The sequence below is a fragment of the Taeniopygia guttata genome, chromosome 1 (assembly GCF_048771995.1).
Source record: "Taeniopygia guttata chromosome 1, bTaeGut7.mat, whole genome shotgun sequence".
NCBI lineage: Eukaryota > Metazoa > Chordata > Aves > Passeriformes > Estrildidae > Taeniopygia > Taeniopygia guttata.
Window position 1 is genome coordinate 112,176,390 of NC_133024.1, and position 26,806 is coordinate 112,203,195.

At 42.9% G+C, this 26,806-nt stretch overlaps 1 protein-coding gene across 1 annotated transcript in view; it reads right to left on the reverse strand.

The window, feature by feature from the left end:
• Nucleotides 1–1,042: 1,042 nt before the first annotated feature.
• The window catches only part of PCP4 (Purkinje cell protein 4), a 48,238-nt gene continuing 22,474 nt past the window's right edge, over nucleotides 1,043–26,806 (reverse strand). The window contains exon 3 of the mRNA NM_001197258.2: nucleotides 1,043–1,859. Coding sequence (NP_001184187.1) covers nucleotides 1,732–1,859 — 128 coding nt within the window. The 3' untranslated portion in view covers nucleotides 1,043–1,731. The remainder of the gene's footprint in view (nucleotides 1,860–26,806) is intronic.

Here is a 26,806-nt window from a genome sequence, read left to right on the forward strand (position 1 = left end):
AGAGCTCATGCTGTTTCAAATGACATAATGCAGAACACAAATGCAGTCTTTTATTACAAATATATATTCATCTAAACAAAATGGCACCAAAACAATCCAAAGCCATTACAATTTTTAGATTATTATGCTTAGGCTATCATTATGTGGTGAGCAGTTGCTGCAAAAGACAAGTGGGGGAACTGAGGCCTCCACGAACCACACTTTGAGCACAGCAGCACTGTTATTTGAGGTTTATTTGTGAAATTTTTAAATGCAGAGGAACAGTGCTGATGAAAAATAAAACAATGAAAGAACTGAGCTGCAGCTTGGAGGACTTTGAGTGACTTTGAGTGGGAAAGTCATGCCACACAGACAGAGGTGCCACAGCAGGGTCTGGGTGTTCCCCTCCAAAATGACTTCTAAAAAACTCTGTGCTTTCCCACCCAGCCTCGAGCAGCTCACAAATCACGTTTGTCCATGCTTTCTTCTCTGCCCATGGGATTTCTCCTGCTCAGCATCCCTGAGGGCTCCCTGAAGCCAGCACGGGGCCAGAGCTCTTGGCACCACCTCTAAAATGATGCCCAGCACCACAAGTCCATAACCTGCAGAAGTTTTTTCCTTTTCTTTTGTAACCCCACAGCTCCCGTGGGAAGGCCATGAGGTCCCTCCTTTCCCTCTATTCCTGCCCCTTGCCCTGGTGAACAAACGCTCCTGTGGAAGGTGGGAGAGGAAGAAAAGGATTCCCCTGGGCAGAGCTGGGATCTGTGCTCCCTGAAGGAGTAAAAAGCTGTCACCACTCACTTCCCCATTTCAGACACGTTGTAGCTGCTTTTTGTTGATCCAAAGCTGGGCTAACACAGCAATAAAGGGGCTCAAAGCTGAATACAGAACAGTGCAAATGGACACAGGAAGGCTGTTATGATTTACTCCTCAAACATTAAAAATAATATGGAAACAGATGGCACAGAAACAGTTGCTGATTATGTAGAGACTGAAAAACTGCATCAAGTAAAAAGTTTAGAGGGTCAGTTTCTATTTTTACAGACAAAAATCAATCCCAAACTTCCAAAGGTATTTTGTGTCTGGTTTATTATTTTCTTTCCATAACAGTCAATGTGGTCCAAGATCTCTGAATGTTATCATGCAAAGAGGAAGGACAGGCACAATTTCCCCGCTCAAACCACTTTATTGACACACTTGCAAGACAAAAATAAACTGCTCCCTGCTTCCTACACCCCTCATGCCAGCTTCTGTCTGCAACTTTTTGTTTTTTTGTTTTTTACTTTCAGCTCATTACGAGAAAGTCATTTTATTTTCACATTTTGCTGGCAGCTGGAATTCTCCAAATGAAGGAAGCAGGGCTGAGATGCATCTATCTCATCCCTCAGCAAAAATCCCTGCAACATACGGTGCTGTTATGACTCTGAGCTTTAGGTGGAGAGGGAAACAGGCATCTGGGTTGGGCTCATTTGTAACGCTGCACTTGCTGGATTAATATGGAAAGACAGATGAAGGCAGACACTTTAATTACTTCACCCTAACTTTTTATTACAACATCAAGTAAAATGGTGAGTTACAGAGGATAATGGGTGTGAAACATCTGGGGGATGAAGTCGCACACAAGCTCATGGGTTGTTATCTGCCAATGGGGTTTCAAATATTGATAATTTCTGTACATGCATCTTTGTGTTATTTCTGATCTTCTTGATAAATCATTTCAGGATTACTTTGTTTTGAGCTGTGAGGTAGCTACTAGGACTGGGACCCCGCTTTTTTCTTCTGGAATTTTCTGAACTGGGACTGTATCGCCACGGCCGCCCGCTCTGTCTCTGGCGCGTCCATGTCTATGTCAAACTCCTCTTGGACCTTCTTTTGCCCATCTGCTCAAAGGAAACAGAGCAAAAACATCAACAGCTTTTTCAGACAGGGATAATCAGTGAGCAGCACAGGTGGAAAATTCTGCTGCTTTCTCCTTCTTTAAAGATCCTTATTAAATACCGAGGTAAAAGCCATTTATCCATCCCATAACCATATCTGGCTCTCAGTTTTCAGACCAAGGAAAAGGCATCAGTAGACACAGCCATGGCAATGGGGAGCAGATTCAGGGGAAAAGCCTGCACAAGTTACATCAAACCCCTCCCAGTGGCATCCTGTAGGGAGCTGGGCACTGAGGAGCAACATCCAAAGGGTGCTCAGCACTCATCCAGCATCTGGGCAAGTCCCCCCAGCCAGCGGTGAGGGACAGAGAGACTCCTCTGTGCCACCCAGCAGGGAGAACTTAAAAGGTCTTTTCCAACCTAAATTATTCCATGTTTACCCTAAAAAAAGAGATAGATTAAAATATTTCAAAGTAGAGGCATTAAGACCCTGTTTTTATCACACCTCCAACATGAGAGGAAGAGATAATACTTCCTAAGGCTAATTTCCATTCTTTCCACTCATTTCCTGCCTCATCCCTTCCAACATGCAGAGCTCTTCCCCTCTGAATCATTTATGTCCAATCTCTCCACCACTGTGCTGCTTCCCTCACTTCTCTCCAGGCTCTGCTCTTGTCTTGCATCCTCAATCCTTGGCTCTTTGCCTTCCTTTATTCCCAGGCCTCAGCTTTCCCTTCAGCTGCATTCAACCTCCACGTGGACAACACAGCTGACTCTGCTGAATTTTCCTTCACCCACCTACAAGTTAAAAGTGGGAAAATTCCTGCCCTGGTTGCCAAGCTAACCCTAAACTAAACCCAGCCTGGGCTGAGCTGGTGGGAGCACACGTTTGCCCCACTAACCTCATCACAGCACTGAGTTTTTCACCATAAATTGGTTTGTTAAACTCACTGATGTAGCTGTTGTGTGCCAGCCTGCAGTGCACGTCATGCCAGGAGTCTGCAGGGAGCTCTGCTTGGGGGAATTCACCCATTTTGAACCACTTTCCTTTTAATTCTTGACATTAATACCTCCAGCATGCTCACCCCCAAGTAGCATGAATGTAAATAAAGGCAATGCATCCAATGTATTATTAAAATGAAAATAAACTTATCCCCCATTATCTCTGCCCTGCACACGAGAAAAGAGGGATGCCATTCCATGGTTTTAGCATGAGTCCTGCAGGATTTCTTGCCTTTACTTCTCATTCTTACTCAGAACTCAGTTTTTGCGTCCATTTTCCATGGAGCATTCTAAACTGAGGAAATATTTAAAGGGAAGATTTTGCAATATCCCATATTGATTTTATTTTAACTACAACAACCAAATAAATGCAGTTGTGCTAATGTAAGAGAAATGTTCACTTAGTATATTGTTTTATTTAGAAAACATTTAAGAAGAAAGATGAAAATGGAAGAAGAAAGAGAAAATCTGGATAAAGAGAACAGCTTGAGAGCTCACCAAATTTTATTACATAGGCTAATGAAAAGCTAAGCTATCAAAGCAAAGATTTTCGTGGAACAAAATCAATCCATTAACTTTATGTCATTAAATCACAGAATCATGTCATTAAATCCAAGAATCTGCATGGTTTGTGTAACTATTCAAGCAATACAACCACCCTAAGTACAGAAATACAATTATAGTTTATCTTCCGTGGGGAAAGGCACGAGAAGGTCAGAAGTGACACAGCCAAAGAGAAACTGGAACCGATTTTGATTTGGTATTTATGGGTTAAATGCAACCTAACAGTAAAAGTGGAGTCTATCCATCGATTTTAGCCTTTCAGTGTAACAATTACCGTCCTTTGGAAATGCCAGTTGGGAAAAGCAGATGGGTGGATGAATAGACACAATTGGGTCTGTACCTCTTGATGAAATCTGGCTTGTACAGCTCATTTCCTATTACAGCCAAGTTTTAGCACTATCTTAACTCGCAACAGTGACTCAGCAAGCTCATGTTAAGACTTAAGAAAATGCAGCATTTAATATAATTTGTCTCTAAAATTTCCAGGACACTTAAATCTTTGCTTGATGTGTACCATCCTCAGTGCCTTAAAATCAACTATAATACAATAATTTGCAATATCTTAAGGTTTGACTTCCTTTTGTTTCTTTAGACCTACAGTTGTTGGCATCAAAGCAAAAATTTCATATGACCTTTTCCTGTATTTCTATTTTCCTATCACCACTGAGAAATGTTTGGACAAGAAGTTTTCAGCCATGACTTAGACTTGCAATTAAGAAATTAAAAGTGTTCAAATGGGCCAAGATATTTACATGAATAAAGAAGAACCTTGTAATTAGCAGATGGTAGGGAAATACAATGATTACACATATATGCATAATATACATTACAAAACAACACGTGCACTATCTATATATGCAATGTAATGTAATAGACAGATCTGTATAATTTTATTTCTCCCTCTGCCCACATTTCACTTTTTTATACATGTATGGTCCATCCACATTTGCATACATAGAGAATACATATTAATATATAATTGCACAGACATATTTGCTTAAAGAGTTTAAGTCCTATGTTAAACTGAAAAGAGCTGGATTAGGTATTTCCCAAATTTTGAGAGTGGATTTTCTTGGAGTTCTCCCCAGACCATTTTCTATTGATACCTGTCACAACACAGATACTTCACCAGATGGACTGTCAATCTGAGAGAAAATTCAGTGGCATGCCAGCTCGGGCTTTGTCTAAGGGAATAAAATTTTAGCTTTTACCTTGGGCTGCTTCCCTAAAAGCAGCCTTGTGATTTAAAAAGCATCACACCCTGCAAGTGAGATGGTTTTACTGGGTAGGAGCAGGAGTTCCAACTCCCTCGTGACAGGGGAGCTGGAACCAGGTGATCTTTAAGGTCCCTTCCAACCCACACCATTCTGTGATTCTACAAATTAAGAATTAACCAATTAATTACAATGAAAACCCATCTGGGCTCAGGACCTGCACAGACTAGAAATCACCTCACTGCACTGATAAAAAGATTCCTACTCCATACCCACCCATGCCACAGTAACTTTTACCTGTCAGTAGTCGTTCACATATCTCAAGTCTGCAGGCTGCTGGATTTGAGTCCTCAAATCATTAAATTTCTGCAGAGAGCTGAAAGCAAGCCTGTAGAAATGCTCCTCTTTCATGCACTTCTGGTTTTCCTTTCACAAGGGATAATTAGCTTGGAAATGGTCTGAAAACCCAGGAAATTCTCACAGCAGCCCCGAGCACAGGTAAGCACTGGCACAGGTTTTACTCCTGGATCTGATTGTTTTCATTCCTGCTGGTGGGGGCCAACCATTCTGATAACAAACCACCTCCTTCCAAGCTACCTTGATGTGGCAGTGAAGGTGGATCAGGATTCCCTCCCCACCCCCTGCCACACACAACCTTTTGTTGGTATCTTCACTTTCTCAATTACATGATGATTCCTTCCACGTGGATATGAGAATCCCTGGACTACACCCACCCCCAGGAGAAAACCAGGGAAAACAAAACTCTTGTCAGCAGACTTAAACTCACAAGCTTCTTGTGATTTTACAGGGTTCAGAGATGGTTGATAAAGTCCTGGACTGCATTTTCTGCTTTCTGAGGGGGGATCTGCTTTCATTAGCACCATAATAAATAAATCCCCCTAACCCTTCCCACTAAACTCAGCTATTTCAAGGCTTTTCCTGCAAGATTCCTTCATATTCTTCTGAACACACCCTGACAAAGCAGGCAGCCAGTGCATGTCCCTGCTGGGCTCTGACCACTGCCACCAAGGGAGGTACAATGCCACACCAGCAGTTGTTGGCCATAACAAAAGATTGTTATCCAATAAATTTCCCAAAATCACGTTTAACCACGGACCGGCTCTCTGCCAATTGAGGCAAATCTGATCAAAACTGATCTGATCTGAGGCAAAACTCCTTGGGGCACATCATCAACTGCCTGCTGAAAGGGGCACCCCCACCCCAGCACCATCACGCTGCAGGGCTGAAGTCAGAGACAATTCACAGGGCACAGGTTTCCCTCAGCACAGGCAGCACTCATCCCAGCAGGAGAGCCTGAAGCAGCAACTAATGAGCTGCTTTCCAAGTCTCCCATCATCTTGCACTGCTGCAGCTGAAAAAAAGATCTGTGTTTTCCCTTTCCAGATGAAACAGCATTAGAATGCTGCCTCCATGATCTGCTACAGCGCCTTGTGATCCATGGCAAACACTGGATGGATAATGAAGCTGAAGGAAAACAATAAAATCTTACACATAAATCCACCCATCAAACTCTGAAGAAATGTGGTGCAAATGTAATTATTCACAAATGTGCCTCCAGCTATTTCTTTCATTTACTTTTCAACTATGAAGTAAAATGAATTGTGATAACGCGGGGAAAAGGAAACATTCCTTATTCCATATGGGCCAAAAGTTTAAAGCAGTTTTTTGTGACAATTGATCACAGCCTAAACAGACCAGTACTTCCCAAAACTGCTCAGGGAAGGGAAAAGGTTAGTGGGGTGGAAAAGGGGACTCAGGTTTTATTCTCAGAAATTCCCATCTCCCAGATGAAACAGAAATTGCTCGTCACATTCTGGAAAACCATTCAGCATGAAAAGTCGCACAGGCTGAAGCCTCTCACTGGCATTTCACGTCTCAGATGCCATCCTCTGCCCCTGCTCACCCTGCTCACATCCAACAGGAATTATGGGACCAGAGTGGAGATGGAACACACTCAGAAAAATACTGCATTTTTCAGGGGCTAAACTACAGCGTTTGGGAAAAAAGATTCAATGGAGTGTGGGACAGAATCACAGGGCCAGAAGTTGTGTTTTGCCTCAGGCAGGATCATTACCTCCCACTGCTCCAAAGATTCTTCAAGCTGTGACAATCTTTATCCCAAGCTATTACACCAGCCTGTCCAATGAGGCAGAACAGTCCCTAATTAAAGAGGACCAGAATGGGCAGGAATCACATGGATGTTGACATCCACATGCAGCATTATCTTTGTGTGATGGGAAGAGTCATTTTGTCTGCCCAGAATGCACAGAGCAACCAGCCAGCACATGGATGCTCAGAGGTGTGGAGGCCACACTTAACTCCTCACAAGCAACTTTTAAAAGCCAAGAGTTGATGTTGGCCATTCTTTCCCCTCTCTATCTACTTGAAGGTGACGAAGTAAAAGACTAATTTTTTAGGGGAGTTATAGAATCATGGAATAGCCTGGGTTGGAAGGGACCTTAGAGATCATCCAGTGCCACCCCTGCCATGGGCAGGGACACCTTCTACTGTCCCAGGCTACTCCAAGCTCCAATGTGGCTTTGAACACTTTCAGGGATGAAGCACCCAGAACATTTCTGGGCAAACTGTTACAGTTCCTCACTAAGCTCACAGTAAAGAATTTCTTCTAATATCTAATCTAAACCTAAACTCTCTGTCAGTTTGAAGCCATTCCCCCTTGTACTTGTAAATTCTCTCTCTCTTCCCAGCTCCTCCAGGCCCTGCAAGGCCACCCTGAGCTCAGCCCAAAGCTTCTCCTGTGCAGGGGAACAATCCCAGCTGTGCCAGCCTTTCCTCCCAGCAGAGCTGCTCCATCCCTCTGCTCATCCTGGAGCCTCCTCTGGGCTCTCTGCAGCAGCTCCAGCTCCTCCTGGGCTGGGACTCCCCAGGGCTGGGGCAGCAGAATCCCACCACCCTCCTGTCAGGAGCTGTGCAGAGCCACAGGGTCCCCCCTGAGCCTCCTTTTCTCCAGGCTCAGCCCCTTCCCAGCTCCCTCAGGAATTCTCCAGCCGCTTCCCAGCTCCGTTCCCTGCCCTGGACACGCTCCAGCCCCTCCAGGTCTCTCCTGCAGGACCAGAACTGGACTCAGGAGACAAATCTGAACCAGCCATGGGTTCTGAGAGCCCTTTTGTGGCTGACTCCACCTTGAGAATATATTCCTTATAATAGCTGAGCTTGAAGGTGATGAAAGCCTCATTTGCTCAACAAAATTCCACATCCAAACATGAGTGGCACAATTTCCTGGCTAGTTTGAGGTGAAATTAGGTTTTCCTGCTGTTATTTTGGTTTCCTGAAGCAGTGAGAGCAGTGACAACCTTAGGCCCACACCCACCTGAGCTGCAGGAGGGCAAATCCTGACAGCAGAGATGAAACCACAGCTCCTGCAGACCTGGTGGCTTCTCCCTTTTATTGCTACACCCCCTGAGCCTCCTTTTCTCCAGGCTCAGCCCCTTCCCAGCTCCCTCAGGAATTCTCCAGCCCCTTCCCAGCTCCGTTCCCTGCCCTGGACACGCTCCAGCCCCTCCAGGTCTCTCCTGCAGGACCAGAACTGGGCACAGCCCTCGAGGGGCCTCTCAGAGCCAGCCCAGAGGGACAATCCCTGCCCTGCTCCTGCTGGACACACAATTCCTCATCCAGCCCAGCTGCCAGTGGCCTCCTTGGCCACAAACATTCAGCTTCTTCATTAATAAGTACAGATTTTTTCTCTAATTAGATTAGGAACAATAATAATTTTCCTTCCTGCTCATTAGAAGTGCTGCAGGGTGAGATGCTCGTTTTGTGACTCCGTCCCTAAAGCTGTTCTTGTTTTGTCACTCCAAAAGGAACCCAGACATTCCAGGGGCACCTTCCAGAGTCCAGGGCTCCCTGTTGTGTTTGTCAGGAGAGAGGCACTCCATGGTAGGAAATTACAGCTTTTCACAAGGGGGTTTTGTTTTCTGGATTTTGAAGGTGGAAATGCTGGGGAAATGTAAAGTCCACAAAGGAACCATCTCTGAAACTAAAAAGCAACCCCTGGAGCTCATCAGTTTCCTGAGACTTCAAAGGCTCTATATGAAAAAAAAAAAAATAAAGGTTATCATTAATGATAAGACTACATGTAACAGCTATTTTTATCTGAACTACACCAACTGGCCCCAGAATACCACTCAAAGCAAGCCAGAAATAATTAATATCATTTGATTCAGCTGTAAATTACAATTTGGTATAAAGAACATGACCTTATTAGGCAACCAGAATCTTTTATTTTTCAAATTGACCTTTACTTTCAGAATATGGTGTTGCTATCTCAAACTTGAAAAATTAGTTTTGCTGTAGAAAATAATGGCTGTTCTTCTATAATTTAAAAAATGTTATTTCAGCATGAGGCTTTTGAAATGTCTGCTTAATCTTTCTTTTTTTCCTAGTTGTAATAATGTTGGAGAACAGGAATATTATTTCTGACATAAGATAAACGAAGTAGCACAAAAAATATGTACATTGGGGTAATGTAATGGAACAGAAAGGAATAGCAATAAAATTCAGTTTACAAAAATTGCATTCTCAAGGATATTGTAGCCAACTACAGATGAATTGATTTTGCTCAACAATTAATATAGAGACAAATATTGTTTTTCCTTAAATGCTAATATTATGTAAGCAATTATTCCTCATCTTCAAAGTAATTAATGGATCACTGCCAACCTTTTAAAATGGTTTACAAACACATAACTGATGCACAGATAGGTACATAATTCATGGGAGGCATTCTGGGAATGAAACCAGAGGCCCTAATTCACATTCCCACGTGGAGATCAAACTTTGTGCAAGTTTAGCTGGGAACCTAGCAAATAAAAACCAGCTCTATAATCTAATCTCTTACCAGCTAGAGCTGTGTCTGAGGGATGCTAAACTGGCAAATTCAGTGGGAGCCTCTGGGATCTGAAGGGAAATGGTGCTGGGGATCAACTTCTGGCACTGGCACAGAATCAGAGAATGTCCTGAGTTGGAAGGGACCCCCAGGGACTGTGAGTCCAGATCCTGTCTGTCCCTGCAGAACGATGCCCCACCAGCAGGGATAACACACAATTCCTAACTCAGCCTCTCCTGCAGGTCAGGATGCCAAGATCCTCCTCCCCAATTTAGCCCAGAGTTGTGGGAGTCTCTCTCTGCAGCTGCCCGTGATGCCCAAGGCTCCAGCCAGGTTTAAAATTGGAATTGTCACAAGGTGGTTTTAATTTCCTCTGCCATTTCCAGGTCTTATTTCCCAGTTAAACACTGTGCCTTTAACCAGCCTTGCTGTGGAGGGAGCTGCATTTCAGCAGGGCATGGAGCAAGCTGCCCTCCTGACTGGCTCCTGGACTGCTTGATGAATATATGATCATTTATTTCCCTATTATGGTAGCATGCAGGCGCTCCCAGCCCGAGCTGGGAGCCCTAATGTGGTTACAAATGCAGAACAATAAATTCTTTCCCCTCCGCCACCCCTCAGTGCTCTGACCTTTGCAAAAGTGTCTTCAGCAGTGATGTTTAAAAAATAACAACAGGAGAACTTCCTCAGGGCTACCTCGACAGCAGAACATTATCCAAGGTCCCAGCACAGCTCGGGCATCATCCACAGCTTCCCTAAATATCTGAGAGCCACGGGCATGGCTGGGATTGCTCCAGACAGGCTCTGCCAGGGGACTGTGGTGGCAGAAAAGGGGGGAACCCGGGGGTGTTGAGGCAAAAAGAGAGTTTAGCCCTCTTGATTCAAGCCATGCTGCACTGCTTTCCAACAAAACCATATAAAAAGGCTCTAAACCCATTTTGTTTTCCAAGAGGGATGTTGCCCCCAGCACTTCCAAACACTTTCCTGCTCCAGATTGCAAAGGAGCTGCCTCAAAATGAGTTGGCACTCGCTGCTAATTGGGGGATGACCGATGATACCTGAGAGGACTCGCCAGAAAAGCACAAAACGGAGGATTTTATCTTCCCTTGTGGCACTGCCTCCCTCAGCTTTGCTTTCCAGGGATGCTCCCTCAAGAGCAGCTGGGGAAGCAGCTCAGAGAAGTGGCAGCGATCACAACATGCCACACAGGAGTGGCAGGAAAGGGGGATCAATCCTGTGTCTGCCAAAGTGACAGGAGCTGGGGAAGGTGGCACGGGTTACAGAGCAAAACCTGTCATTCACACAAAGCAGAGGAATCAATCAAAAGCACCGTGCTATGGAGTCAGAAGCTGTTTTTTTCCCACACACAAAGAAGAGTGAGACTTTGCCCTGCTCATCTTCAAAGTGGAAAATAAATGCATTTTCTTGGAGACCCTGGATACCAGCATATCTGGTACCAACTAATGAGAGGCTATTTTAAGTTTACAGGGTAATTTTAATAAAAACTACTTTATCAGCACTTGGAAAGTCACAGTGAGAAAACACTCTCCTCTCATAAAATCTATCACAGCTTTTAATTACAAATTACTTAATCCCACACTCAGAGGGAAGGTACAGGAACGGAGATTTGCCATTCAATATCACATTCTTAAGCAAAGCAGATATTGCAGAGAAATTCTTCCCTGTGAGGGTGGGCAGGCCCTGGCACAGGGTGCCTGGAGCAGCTGAGGCTGCCCCTGGATCCCTGGAAATGTCCAAGGCCAGGCTGGACACGGGGGCTCAGAGCAGCCTGGGACAGTGGATGTTCCCTTCCTATAGAAGAGGTGGTTGGAACAAAATAAGCTTTAAGAATGCTTCCAATGCAAAGCATTTTATGATTGTATTTCAGTTTATTCTAAGCCTTGTAAATACCATCAGTAAGAAGCACTCGCTTTGCTACACAGAGTAAGTGCAAGAAACAACTTTAATAATGGCCAAACAGAGCAGCTTTTATTTGCACAAATGTGGGCATTGCTCATGATGCAATAGGATAAACTAATTTAACCACAAAAAAAAACCCCACTGCTTTAATACATCTACCATGGTTTTTTTAACATCTTGCACTACCTGCCAGTTTCGGGATGCTTGTGGAGGCAATTAGTCAATAATTGGGTAGAAGTGGAGCTTGTGAGGCTAAAAATGTCCAAGGAAGTACCTGGAGTCCTTTAGTGACAGAACAGAATTGTCAGAGGGTAAAAACAGGCTGGGATGAACAAACCTGCTCTAAGACATTCTTCTTAGAATGAGAAGGAGAGCATTTGGCAAAAGAAAGTTTGTCACCCTCCCATAAAACCAAACTCATCCCTTCAGGAGAGCCCCAGAGATGTGATGGATATAAAATCCAGGCTCCTGGAGCAGCTCCAAGGTAGTTCAGCCTGAGCAAAGACCAGGAAACTCGGAAGGACACTGATTTACCATGAAACTTGGCCTGCCACTGGGTCTCACATGCTCCTGCCTCACTTGGCTTTGTCACTTCTGCTCCAGCATCCACAAGTTCAGCCAGAGCGCTGGACAGACTCAGTCCGACTACAAGTTTTACTGAATGCTCCACAGGATGAAATTTTCTCACAAAAGGTACAGAATTTTAACATCTCTGACTCCTGAAAGCAGTCACCCAGCTGCAGTTTTCCACTGTAAAGCAAAGAAACCCTGCTGCAGGAGGGTTGGTTCTAGGAAATTTCCACTGTTTTCTTTTGCTTGGGCTGTTACCCGAACAGAATCCTTCATTTGAGTTTACACGTCTCCACTGAATGCAGAAAACCCCATTCTCTGTTTATTTCCCCTGCAGGCTGGTTTGCTTAATTTTCCTAGGAAGAGAGGAGGGGCTCCCCAGGAGAATGGAGGATTACACTGAAACAGCAGCACGGGGGAGATAAATTAAGATCCAGTGGCAATGTGGCTCTGACAGAGGATGAGAAGGAAAGAAATGCTGGAGGGTACTGTGAGTGTGTTCCAGGCTGTCTTGCCCAAGAGCCACCTGGAAATCCATGTTACATGTTCTGCAGAAGCTCGTTAAGCCAAATATTTCAAAAACAGATTCTAGGTAAAAAGGTCTGGCCAATTCCTAGGGGGGAAAAACATCCTTAATCTAATTTAGAATCAGAATCATTTAGGTTGGAAAAGATCTTTGAGATCATCAAGTCCGGCTGTAAAGGAAGCCAAACTTGCAGGTGTTTATAAATGGAGAAAAGCAAGGATTCCAAGGGTGCAATTCCAACATTTTTGGACAGCATGAATCCCACCCATGAATCCCCTTCCTACATTGGTGAATTTTAATTCTCCATTGGTTGTAAAGGCAGCTCAGAGGGACTGGTTCAGATGTAAGTATTGTCCTTTAAATGAGTTATATTCCCTGAGCCTGAGTGGTGCCTGAACTACACACTGTAGAATTTCAGATGAACACATTTTTCTGCTATTTCATGAGAAATTCCTTTTCACCAATGAATTATTTAGCCCTTATGAAAGCTACTACACTGAAACTGCAGCAACTAAGAAATCTCGTTTGTTCCAGCAAGGAAGAAAATAAAATAAAGGTAGGCACACCTTCTCCCCCAACTCCATTCTTGTGCTCTGATCCTATGGGATGGAGAAGAGAACAGCTCACCTTCAGCAGAGGGTCAGAATGAACATTTGTTCCCTCTGCTGAGATGGCCAGGGAAGCTGCCAGTTGTGCAGCTGATCTGGATCCTCTCGTGCTCCCTCAGGAGCTGACTGAACAGTGTGCATACACTTTTCTTTTTATAGAAATATAGTTGAACAGACAAAAAAACTCTATCAGCACCTCGTGCTCTCCTTTCAATTAAATTCAGATGGTGAATTTTTGTGTACACTGCATGCCTTTATGTGTACATCAATAAGACTCCTTCTCTACCTGTAATAAGGGATTACAGCTAACACCAAGACAAGCAATATCAAATGCTTCACGTGAACAAGCAGCCAAATGACAGTTTCTGTGAGAGCTGTAATTGAATTCAGCAGCTACAGCAAACACCAAACCTCTGCTCTTAGCTAAGAATGAGCCAGGAGATGGCTGCTGCCATCCTGAAGGGTGGAGGAACCTTGCTGCACCCAGCATGTGGCAGAGGCAGCCAAAACAGGGCTGAGAACGTGGGAGGAATAAACTGTGGGTGTCAGATGTGCTGGGTGGCCACCTGTAGAAGACAAGAACACTTCAAAAGGTATTGCCATGATTCTCATGGCTGATCCAAGCTAAGGATCACTGACATCAGACTGGGATCTGCATGCAGAGTTCAAAAAACCACAGTGACCACCTCCTAGTGCAGCTCCCCAACATGGTGCACGCAGTAAAGAATTCAGATTTCACAGCACAATTGCACTCACGTGTTCCTTACATGCCAAAGCACACAAGTTGCTGCTTCATCACTCCTTAATGGAAGAAATACAGCCCCACCACACATCCTTGCCATGCTTTTTTCTTTCCCCTTCCCTACAGTGGAAACTGATGCTGAGGTGGACACAACTCTTGGCTCTGATGCAGAACTGGAGCACAGCTCTGCTCTTCCACTCATTTCCTGTCCCGGAGTAATAAAAAAGACCCTATTGTCACATAGGACAATTTACTGTTTAGCATAAGGGAGTGAAAAATGGCAGTGAACAGATCCTATAAAAGAGGGGGGAATGAATCCAGAAGGGCAAGGTGTCCTGAGCAGCCTTTTCATTACCTAAAGGCAGTTTCTGTACTGGGAGGCTAAACCTGGAATTGCAACGAGTCAATACCAAAGCTCTGTGGGATTTCTTGTCCCTGCCTGTAGCCTCTGTATTTATTGAGTGAGTTCTGATGGTTGTAGGGTAATGTAATTTTCCAAGCCTTTACAAAGCACCAAAGATAATGAGCAAGGTCGGGCTCCAAAGCCACTAGGCATTACTTCAAATCCAGCTTCTGCATTTTTTTTGCCTTTCCCCCACCTCATAAAAAAAAAACAACCCAGAATTCCAAACCTTCTAGATCCTAGGCACTGACTCAGCAACATCCCTTTTGAACTCGATGCTATTTCAGAAAAGGGTGGAGGGGTCGTTCTCCCCTAAGGGAGCAGTTCTGTGCTCTGACAAGCATCTGATTCAAGTGTAAATCATTAAGGCTGCCATGCAGTGGACTTATTCTCAGGTGTGTAGTAAGGAGGAGTATCCACCTTTTTATAGCCTGTGTATTGATTAATCACAACCAGACATCTTTTTATTTTATTTTTTTTTTTATGTAGGTAAAAGCAAGCATGTTTTTCCAAAGCCCCTGCGGAAAGAGAAAGCAGGTCCATATTCCGAGCTCTTCATCTACATCAGGAGGTTATGGAGCAGGGAAGTGAAAATGGTCTCATTATCCTGACAGATGGTGCACTTTACAAACCCACACAGAACTCTGAGGACACAAAGGAAGGTTGTACGTGCTGGAAGTGTGGTGCATTCTGAGCTGCCAGCGAAGTGGAGTGTGAGGTACCACACTGGGCCTCCAGCCTCGCTGCTTTCCAGTCCTCAGAGCTGGAACAAATCCCTTTTGTCATCCCCTGCCTCCTTCTCCAGCAGGGACTGTCCCCCCTTTTAATCCTCCCATCCTGCAACATCTCTAAGGAAGCTCAGAAAGATTCCTCTGTAACTTCTTTTTTTTTTTTTTTTTTTTCAATGCAAAAACATGTTAAGGCAAAACAAAGCAAAAGGCAAGTTTTATTAATATGAGTTGTCTAGAAGAAAAGGAGGCTTCCTATTCATCTTATCTTGGTTTTCACCTCCCTAAGTTTTCACCTGGTGCCTTTTAACAATGGCTATTTAAAATCAATTTTGTCAGGAGGAGTGGCCATTGATTTAGCTAAATGCTGCAATTGCAATTAGAAAGTTATTAAACCCTGTGCCAGACAAATTGACATGAAAATCTGACTGAGGCCGGGGGATAAAGGTTTCCCTCCTGCTTCTGCTGTAACTTTATTGCACACATAAAGCTATGTGCGCAATAAAGAACATCCAGGTTACAAAGTTGAACACGAGAAAGTTAATAAACGACAAAATTAACTGATACCATTAAGCAGAATTAACTGTATCATTGAGTGGGCAACTTGAATTTTTGACATTGAAACTTTCATAGTCTTAGGAGCTCAGTGTTTCCTAGATTTAAAGCCAAAAAAAACATATTTTGATGCAACATATGGACACCCACATGGCTCCTCAGCACTGCTGCTTGGAACTGTTAAATCAACACCAGTTTTAATGGAGTCACTGGCAGTGGTGGGAGGCTGCTGTCCTGTTCCTGAATCAGCAGGAAAGAGAATGAATCTGACTATTTTTGGGGTGGGATTCATGAAGCTGATGGGAAAGGGACACTGAGAAGACTCTGATGCCCTCAGAAGTGGTGGCTGCTCCTGCTGCACCTCATCCATCCCAGCTTTGCCACAGTGATGGTCACCACGGCTCCCAGCAGACCTCAACAATGCTGTGTCTTTATCTGGCTACTCCTGCTCCCCAAAACTGCTCCAGGATATTCCCTAACCTCCAAATTCCAGCCCAGCCAGCCCATATTCCTCCCTCCTGGTCCTGCTTCCCATCCCAAAAGTATCAAATCCTGCCTAATTCTCTGTGCTTCCAGTTTCCTGAGGAGCCCCACTGAACTCCTTTGTCATCCCATCCTTTGCCCTCCCTGCTCCATCTTCTGGGACCCTCTGCTCCCAAGCATGGAGGCACATTTTGTCCTAAGCAATTTTGGGAGCACAGAAAGGGCACAACCCTGCCTTTGGCTTCAGCTCCTGGCAAAAGCATCACTGAATGTAGCAGCAATTAAGGAAAACTATGATTTCCTTAAGCCTTTAAAAGACAGTGTTGGTTTAATTGCTTTAGTGTTTACTATTTGGCTCAGTGATGTTGAGTTTTCACAGAAAAAAAAATAATTAACTGCTTCACTGAACTCACACAAATGTAGGATTTGTAAAACAGATAGAAAAGTCACATCCCAGATGATAAGTCTCACATTTCTGTTCAAAATGACAAAGGCTCAAAGCAGTCAGACAAAAAGCCACCAGAAATTGTTTTTAATTTCTTCATGTGCTAACATTTTGCTCAAGCCTCATTTTTGAAAACTACTGGAATGACTTTGCTGAACCCTTCCAAAACAATTCTGCTTGAGGCAAGCAATCAAAATGACAAATTTCAGCCTGAGCAATTGGATTTTGGCAAGGTTGTGTACAACTGAAAAGGGAGCTTTTAACCAGCAGAGTTCAGCAGCTGTTAATCGGCCTTGCCACCAGTCCAGATTGCAATAAACAAAATAAGTGCAAGTAATAACAGTGAAAGAATGTAAACTGAATGAAATAAAAGTTACACATAGCTGGAAAATCTTTAAAAGGGATCAAAATCAGAGGGTGAATGTTACTCTGCTGATATTTTAAGAGTTGCCAATGATTTCTTGAAGATTTAAGCACAGGAAAAACATTAAAAACAGTTGAATCACTTAAAATGATTACATGGAAGACAAAAATTAATCTGAGTAGTGCTTTACACATTCTATGTTGAGGATTTCTCTTGACTTATCTCTGCTACTCATTTAAAAAATCTCTAGAAAACATTTTCCCCTGTGAATTTAAACCCTGATGGGCACTTTTTAACGTCTGTCAGGATTTACTGACATGTCAGATTGTCAATAAAGCTGATCAGAAAGAGCATCTGAGCTGACACACATGGCTGGCCAACCTCAGATCATCTCTCCAGCCCGTGTTTTCTGATCTAGAGAGATCCATTCTTCCTCCCCCTGTTTCTGAGGATTACAAGGACAAAGCTTACAAGCATCTGGAAGGACTAAATCTTTCATGCCTCTGCTGTGCTTCAGAAAACACAAGCTGGGTTGGTGCAAGGAATGACTTAAGCTGGGACTCACATCCCTCACTGCCTGCAAAGTGTTGGCAGGGGCAGAATGCACAGGATACAGCACACCCCAGTCCCTGTTCCACTAAAACCCAACTAATTGTCTTCACTGCTTGAATTTTAGATCTGAATGTAAACAGAAACAATTAAATGTATTTTGTCTCTTCTCTTGCTCAGGAAACCAAATTATCCTTTCCTTTCCTTTCCTTTCCTTTCCTTTCCTTTCCTTTCCTTTCCTTTCCTTTCCTTTCCTTTCCTTTCCTTTCCTTTCCTTTCCCTTCCCTTCCCTTCCCTTCCCTTCCCTTCCCTTCCTTTCCTTTCCTTTCCTTTCCTTTCCTTTCCTTTCCTTTCCTTTCCTTTCCTTTCCTTTCCTTTCCTTTCCTTTCCTTTCCTTTCCTTTCCTTTCCTTTCCTTTCCTTTCCTTTCCTTTCCTTTCCTTTCCTTTCCTTTCCTTTCCTTTCCTTTCCTTTCCTTTCCTTTCCTTTCCTTTCCTTTCCTTTCCTTTCCTTTCCTTTCCTTTCCTTTCCTTTCCTTTCCTTTCCTTTCCTTTCCTTTCCTTTCCTTTCCTTTCCTTTCCTTTCCTTTCCTTTCCTTTCCTTTCCTTTCCTTTCCTTTCCTTCCTCTTCTAATTCTGCTACTATAAAAACTGCTTTGTCTCTTACATGTGTTTCTCTCCTTCCAGGTGACTCGTCACCCAGCCCTTCCTTAAACCTGGTCTGGGAAATTATTTGTAAGACTGGAGAGGAATGAGAAACTTCAGGTGAGGGTCACTATGACCCCAAATCAGAGCATTAGACAAGAACCTTCTTTTTGGCAAATGAATTTTCTTTACTAATGACCCAGACTGCAAATTTGCCTGGCAAAATAGGAGGGGAAAATAGAGAGTCAGAGAGAGAATCAAAACTTGATCTGGCTGTGCTGGGAAGACACAAAATTCTCTGGGGGAGGAGAAGGAATGAGAGGTGAGACAGAAGAAATGAGGGACACAGGAAGAGGGGCAGACAGAGAAGACCCTACTTGTGGAAAAGATGAAAGGCAAACCTCAGGTTTTATGAAGAAAATAAGAAATAACTGACTTGACCCATCAGAGCAGCCTGGCCTGCCTGGCAGGAAGAACCAGGAGTTTGGATTCATCCTGGAGCATCCCACTGCACCATGGTCTTCATCCCACTCCCATGGCACATTCACTTGTTACCTGTAACAAAGGGGTCTCAGTGGCAGGAAAATATCTACTTACACAAGCCAGTGACTGGTTAAAAGCTTCAATATCGTGAGTGAATGTCTCTTGGGAGACAAAAAACAGCAGAAACCACTGCCAGGAGAGCTTTGGCAATGTGCACCACGGATCTGAGTTCCACCTCAATCTGTGCAGCCTCTCCTGACTAGCAAAAAGCAAAACTTTCCTTTTTTTCTTAATCAAATCAATCAGATTTTCTCCTGAAACAACTCACTGGTGGGGACAGAACACCCTGGAGGTTTTTCAAACTGCCTGGACTGAAAGTCCACATTGCTTTTTGGTTTGTTTTTTTTTTTGTTTACTGGTATGCTTGGCCAAGCTTATCAAGTGTTTTGTCACATTCAGACAGCATCACTTACAAAAACAAAAGGTATCCCTGACACCAGCAAATGAGGCTGGCAGCTCTGGGCGACATCACTCCCTATCTCAACGATTACACTGAAATATAAAAATAAAATAAGCTCAGCCTTTTGCCAGAAAAAATAAACTCTGCCAGGCCAGAACCCCCAGAAATCCACAGCACAATAGAAGCAGCTGCTCTCTGATTCAGGTTAATTGTTGGTTTCTACTCTGCAAGATCAGTCAACAAATTCAGCCCCAAATATGCACCACAGTACTACAGAATCCTGCAGAAAACTACTTACAGCCACAGAAAATTATTGTGATGTCCAAGGAGTTGTGGGAGACTCAAAACAAGGTCAAATTTATGGTAGCTATAAAACCTTTTCATGCCAAGTTTCAAGTAAATTTGGATATATTTATAGTTCGGAGAGGAAAATAGCAACTTCTTAGTGGTCTCATATAGTGCCTGCTCAAAAATAATGTCCGTTTTGGATATGTTTATATTTAATTTCATTTAAACTTTAAACTTAGAACCAAACTGAGCTGGAATTAAAAGCTCACAAAAACAGTTGTATGGGGAGAAACTACAAAGCACTGGTATCCCTTGATGCAGCTTTCTTCATTGGCTTTTTTTGTGTCCATCATCTTCTACTGCAAGAAGAAAAAGCACTAATAAAAGGAAAGAAATAAGTATTCTAATTCCAACTCAGTCTGGACTTCAGCCAGTCCACCATGTAATAGCAAAAATGCTAATGTTAGCTGCAGTAATCTTCTTAAGATGATGAATAGAGACCAAAAATCTACACAGCTCTGCTGCATCTGAGAACAGCTTCTAGACTGTGTTGTCCCCAAGGTTTGCCCGTGGCATGGGGAGGAATGGGGGGGATTGCCAAAAATTACATTTTCTTTTTGATGTTCTTCCATAATGGAATGGTTCTGAGCTGAGGAACCTCCAGAGGATTCCATCTCATGACTTAAATCTTTTGCTTTTTATTTCTGTGATCCCTCCTGTGAAAACCATGAATACTCACACAAGAATTGTGATGCTTTTCTCTGGCATAGCTGTGGAAAAGCTTCAAAGAGGTCCAGCAGTGAGAGCAGACAACATCCACCAACCCCCCCACACCTGGTCCTGCTGGGCAAATGGCACAGGAATATACACTATTGTTTATGGATCATTAATCTCCAAACTCCTTCCCACTGGGGTCTAGAAAAGATATTTCTTTTTCTTTAATTTGACAGAAGAAGGAATTTAAGCCAGAGAAGTTTGTCTGAGATGAGACCAAGAGAATGATTGATTGGCAAAACCAATGTCTTGCCCTCTGCTGCCAGCATCCATCACCCTTTGACAGAAAAAGTCCAAACCTCCACATCTTCCATTTGTCTTCTTACCTTCCTGGCTAAAATAAGCCAGCAATGCTTTTTCCCCCAGTTTCTCCACATCTTTGCCTGCCAGAGGCAGAGCTCACATGAGAGACACAGATCTCCCACCAGACACACAGAGTTTTGTTGTGAACAGATTCATTGGAAAGGCCACCAAGAAATTTCTGCCAGTGACAAATTCAGGTGAATGCTTGATGAATACAACCATTAGATGAGATTAAAATCCACATTTTCTGCTGGTAATTATTCTGCTGGCTGCTAGGCCCAGAGGTGGCTGCTTCAGGACACCAAACAGCCTTGGATCCAACTCAGCTCTGTCTCAAAGTCCTTTCCTTGATGGGTTCTGTCCCAAGAGGTGAAAAGGAGATTGACTGATCCTCAGCTGTGCTCTAGGAGCCTAGATGAGCCAGGATGGGGGTTTATGTGCTCCCATCATTCCTCAGGATGGGACCCAAAGGCAGCTGGAGGTCTGGAATACACACAGCTGTATCCACATCTTCCCTCAAAGGTACCACACCTGATAAACTACATTCAGCTCTGAAATCAAAGGCCAGAAGAGTAAACAATTCTTCAGACTTAATTAATCTCACCTCTCCCATTTTCTGTTTGGTTCTACCACACAACAAAGGATGTAGCTCAGAATTTGCTGCACAGCTAATTCCTGTAGTTCAGAATTTTCTCCACAACTAATTCCTGTAGTCCAGAATTTTCCCCATGGTCAATCCCTGTTTCCTATCAGACTTCTGGGTCAGAAGTTCTCTGCAGTGTCTGTGGGCACTATAAACTAAATTTTAGGTGTCTATCAGTATGAGATCTTTACCTTAGATTAGGAGCTGCAGTGATAGTTCCTGTTGGATTAGCACAGGCACATAATGAATTCCAAAATCCTGCAGTAATGTGTTGTGCTCCTGGCTATTAGCCTGGGTTTTAATTAGTTTGTGCTAATGAATATATTTGTACATGTCCATCTTTTATTGGCAGCTTTTACAGGAGTAGTAAATTGGTCACTGTGGAGTGCCAGTGTTTCACTAAAACCTAAGGAATAATTAATGCTTTCTCCACCTAGAGTCAACCAGCAGTCTCAGGGGGTTTGAGGTATAAATTAGAATGAAAGATGAGATACTCAAAATACAGTTAGAGAACTCATTCATCAGCAGTGATTAAATAATGTCACTCTGAGACCCTGGAGAAGTGCTGAGAGCTGATTTCCAGCTCTGGAATACCCACACCATGTTCCACGAGCTGCCAGAGCACCCTGCCTTATTTTTTTTTTTTCCTCTGTGACTTTCAAAATGCCTTTTCCATATCCAGTGCTATCCAACTTTCTTCTGTTCTTGGAAATTCCTCCTTGGAAAATATGTATTTATCTCAGTCTTTCCTATTCATAACCCACTGTGGGCTGGGGGAAAAATGAACCAGTACTAACAGTGTTTGCCTAAAGCAAATGCTTCCATCAAATCCAGCATCCTGGCTAACAAAATCCTCAAGCCAGAAAATATTTGGATGTTTTCACATCCATATTTCTACAGATAAAATGGCTGTGAGAGCTGGCACAAGGTGGTCAAGATAAGACAAATCTGAGTAAGGATGGAGTGGCTTGAGATGAATTTAAGGAAAAGTTAAATGTCCAGTTACAAACCAGACATTTAGAAACAAGCTTGCACTTAACTCCAGCGACAGACAAAAAATTGTTGTATTTTTTATTTATTTTACTATAGTAATTTTATTATTTTGTGATGTTAGCATTACCCACAAATTCCTCAGCCTTGAGAGAGCTAAGCAAATTAGAAGCCTAAATCAAATTAAGATCTGTGAACAACTGGCTCTCCAGAGAAGGTCCTTCTGGTAAACACAAAAAAATGTCACCAAAAAATCCATTTTTCTCTGTTGAGAACAAACAGAGCTTTAGGTCTCTCAACACAGCTGTGCACCCAAAGAGCCAGACATGAAGAATTTCACCCCAAACTTACAGAGAGAGGCATAGGAACACAAGACACATGCTGGGCTTTGAGACACCCCTCTCTTCATTTGGACAACAACCTAAACATTTTATAGAAGGTCCTGAAATACTCTGAGCACAGGGAGGTGTGCTGGTTCCTGCTGCAGCATCTACTTCCTTCCTGCTTTTTGTTCTGGCCACCAGTTCAGCAAAGGACCACATTTTCATCATGTCTGTAACACTCCTGCTGTTCTAAATTCTGGTGCCTGCTTACACAAGGGAGCCTGATAACACCAAATTACAAGCTAATTCTGGAGCATCGAGCTAAGTGCCTGAAGACAGCTGTGTGCTACAAATTAAAATCTTAAAAACATTCAGAAAAAAAAATATGATTAATCATTTACCGATTGCTAACGGAGGAGCTCTTAAGTAGGAAAGTATTTTCATTCCATTTACAAACCCAAATCAGAAAAAACACAAAAGCCTGTGGTGTGAAGTAAAGCAGGTCGGTGTACAGTCAAAAAGAAAAGTGATGTTTCCACAACAGTAAATCCTGGTAACCACTGTTGGGCATTGATTGTGTTCCTCTTTTTCACTTCCACTAAATAAAAAAAACCCTTGCTGCTCAGCTCTATGCAGCTCTTGTAGCCCTTTAATTATGTGTTGTTAATGTTGGGAAGTGTGGAGAGATGAATCTCCAGGTTGTACCAGTCAGCCCAGCTCCATGGATTCCCAGTGTAATATTCCAGCTCCCACATCCCACTGACTCCAGTCCTGACACACCCCAAACCACCCTTGGTGATGCAGGAGCAGATTCATTCCAGAGGTAACTTTAGAGGTGTTAGCAAGATTATGGAGGGGCTGGCTTGAGCTGTGTCCTTCCTTTGGGTCAGCACCAGCATCAAAGCAGAATTAAAGGCTCCTGCTTCCAAAAAACCACATTTTCCAGGCACTGCCCATTTGTGGAAGGCAGCCAGTTACGTGCCAGTCAGGGAAAGAGGGCTCCTTCTCCCTGGTGCACAGTCAGGCAGCTCACTGATAATTACAGAATGATTTCCAGAAGAAATATGGCACTTGTCAAAGGCATCATTTCAATTCTGTCTTTCCTCGTTAACACTTGATGGAAACTCCAGCATATTTATGACTCATCCAAAAGGCAAAACCCACCAAAGCATCACCACAGCTTTATTTTCTTTTGCTTAATTTAATTTTTTATTCATTTCTAATCACTGACTTTTTTTTTTTTTCCTTAATGACCTTGGCTGATTTTCCAGACAGTTTCTCAGAAAGGAGTTGGGCTACCACCACCTTTCAGGTGTTCAAATGCCCACTTGAATGAGGCACCTCATGATGATTTTCTTGGGCTTCTACTGACCTCAATACTGCAGGAATGCTGCAGTTCTTCTGCCTTCTACCTCCTGCAAAGGAGCAGACTGTGAGGGACCATATAGAAATATATATAACTCCTATACATGTGTTCATCTCTCACATTTTTAGAAATGCAGCCGGATTTTTGGATGCACTGGCTTTGAGAACATTGCATCCACGCAGGCACACAAGGCTCCCAAGCTGTGTGCAAAACAAAGATCCCATAAATTAATCAAGTTGTTCTCCTGGCAAGCTGGAAAGAAAGAGGTGGACCAGGGCAAGAATTGTTATTGTTATCTCTATTTTTAAATACTTGGAAGACTCTCAGTTACTATGGTGGTGAGGACCATATAAGTACCTAGACAGATTCATTGGTAGCACGAGTATTGTGTGAAGATTCTCCATGTCAAAGGTACCAGTTAATAGAAGCTTTATATTTTGAAATAATTTCCCTTTTTTCAAGTCCTTAAAAAGCAGGTTTAAAAAGCTGAAATTTTTATTCTATGCTTGTGCTGTTCTGCTCCATATTTTTTTCCTTGTGGGACTTCTGCACTAAAAAAAGAAAAAAAAATAAAATAAAACCAAAAAAAGCAAGAAAAAGCTGCATAATTAACATTATATAGCAACATACTGACAGATATCTTTCTGTGGATAGTGCTATTTTCTTTGTGTGGGAAGATGGACTTATTTGGGAGTCACGAGAGTGGTTATAAATGATACACAAAATGAAAACTCGTGGGGAATTCCAGAGCCAGGGCACAAACCAGACTACAAGAGCACTGCTGTTAATTAATGACATTTTTAATACAATCTTTTTTTTTTTTTAAAGATGCTTCTGCCTAAACTTTTAAACAATGAAAGCTCCTCGTTACCAGATGAGGTGCAGCTGTAATGCACGGTGTCAAAGCCAACTTGACAGATAACAGGAAAATAAGAACAATATCTACTCTTTCAGAAATATGACTTCAGTTTGGATCAGGCATTGATTAAACTCCCCCAGAGGCTCCTCTCCATGAAACCAGATGGTCATTACACATGGACAGGCACACGTGGGTGTAGGTGAAGTTTCAGTGCAGAAGGTGCCCACATTATCTCAAACACACATAAAAATCATCCCTTTAGAAGTTTTGTTGCTGGATAAACACCAAAACTTGCTGATCGTAGAATTTTTGTGAACAATCCTTCATTGCCTTCATCACCCCAAATAAATAAACACACAGCATCCCTCTGGGGAGGACTCATGCTCATCCCTGGCCTCCAGAAATGGAAATTCACCTAGGAGAGGAAATAAAGTTCATGTATAATTCTCTTCTCTTCCTCTCAGCATCCTCTCCAGGGAAGATCTGTGAGCAATCCCAGAGCCTTGTTATTAAAGGCTCAATCTGCCTTTAGCTGAGCCCTGCTGGCTGCTGCAGGGATGGGCACATTCCTTGACAAACACACCAGGATGGGCAAAGGAAGAGAACCAGGCCAGGAGAGGACCTGAGATAACTTTGGTTTGGTTCTTGGCAAATTTTATGTGCAGCTGTCCCCAGGGAAACACCTAAACTGAAGCTCAGCAGTTCCCTGCAGTGTTTTTGCCATGCCTTGAGATGGGATTAATCTAGAACTGTTCACTTGGGACCTTTTCTCCTCTCATCTCATCCACCCTCAGCTAAAGATCACAGTGTTGAGTTCTCACAGGGTTTTTACACCTCTCTCTGAGCCTCAGTGATCTGTACATGACCGAACACAACTTATGTAACCATGCTGAGGGTTCAGACACTTTTGGATTTAGGCTCTGTGAAGGTGTTATGGTATTTGGTGGTTGCAGACACGTCTGGGAATGTTGCTGAGGCACAGACTTTTTATTTTAAGAGATGTGGGATGAGGTACAACAAATCATTCTCATTACACTTCCCAAATTTCCACTAGTACCGGCTAGATAGGATGAAATAGGGCAGAATTTGGGTTTGGATATAGGCTGAAAGTAGAATAAGAGAGACTCCATTACTGCGAGATCATATCCCTTGAAGCACCACTTAAAAAGGGATGAGAGAATTTTAGAACACCACAATGAAAAGAGACAACAAGGCAAGCTAATTTCCCTGCCAGCTCTCAACCTATCACCCAGGAAAACTCAATATTAATTACCTTCATCCAATACTCCTCATCCTAACTTCTGATGAGTGCTGTGGGGGTGAAATATCAGAGAGCAGCAGTTCGAAAGGGTTGGGTGGGGTTTTTTTACATTGATTCAGCAGTTGCTTGCAATACTGAAGATTCATCTCTTGCCACATAAACCATGTTTTGTGGGAAAGAAAATACAGGAGCATTGCAATGCAGCAGTTCAGGCTCTGTCCTTTCCTTGGATTAAAAAATGTGACCTCTAGGCTCGAGAAGATACAGCAAACCATGTTCCATGAGGTCCTTTGAATATTTACACAAATAAACCTCATGTGTTCCCCTCCCTCCTCAGAATAATTTTTTCCACCAGTAAGTTTATTTGTAGGGCTGTTCCCAAAAACAGCACATTTTTTACGCAGTCCTTGGAGAATATTAGTGGAAAATTAATTTTGAGTTCTTAAAGAGATATTTATATTAGCCCATACTACAATAATGATCCTGGCCTCTAGCCAGGAATTGAAGCTCTATTAAGCTCAGCACTCTACATAAATAACTCTGAAGATTACTATTCACTGTCAGATCTGGTGACATTTTTTTTTTATTCCTGAGTGCAGTGACCAGAATTTCCCAAATTTCTTGAGTAGAGGGAGTGGGTGAATGGACTGTTGATAACACTGCAAGATGCCTGTTCCTACACCAAGAAAGATTACTAGATAGAGAGAGATCTCTATTCTCCCTCACAGAATTGCTCTGCAATTATTTACCCTTACCCTTAATGTTTTCTAGAAGAATTCAGGCTGAAGAAACTCCACTTGAGATGTAAAATATAAGAATTTACTTTATTAAATCTACAGTATCTTCATCTTTTACATAGAAGCATCCCATGGACAGGATGAAACATAGAATATTTATTCATGTATAATTTTCTGAATGCCCCAAAGCAGAATTCATACACTGACAAGTGTTTGGGAATGAGAAGAAACTGAAAATACAACTGACCATCTTGCTGTGATTGGATTAATCCACCATGAC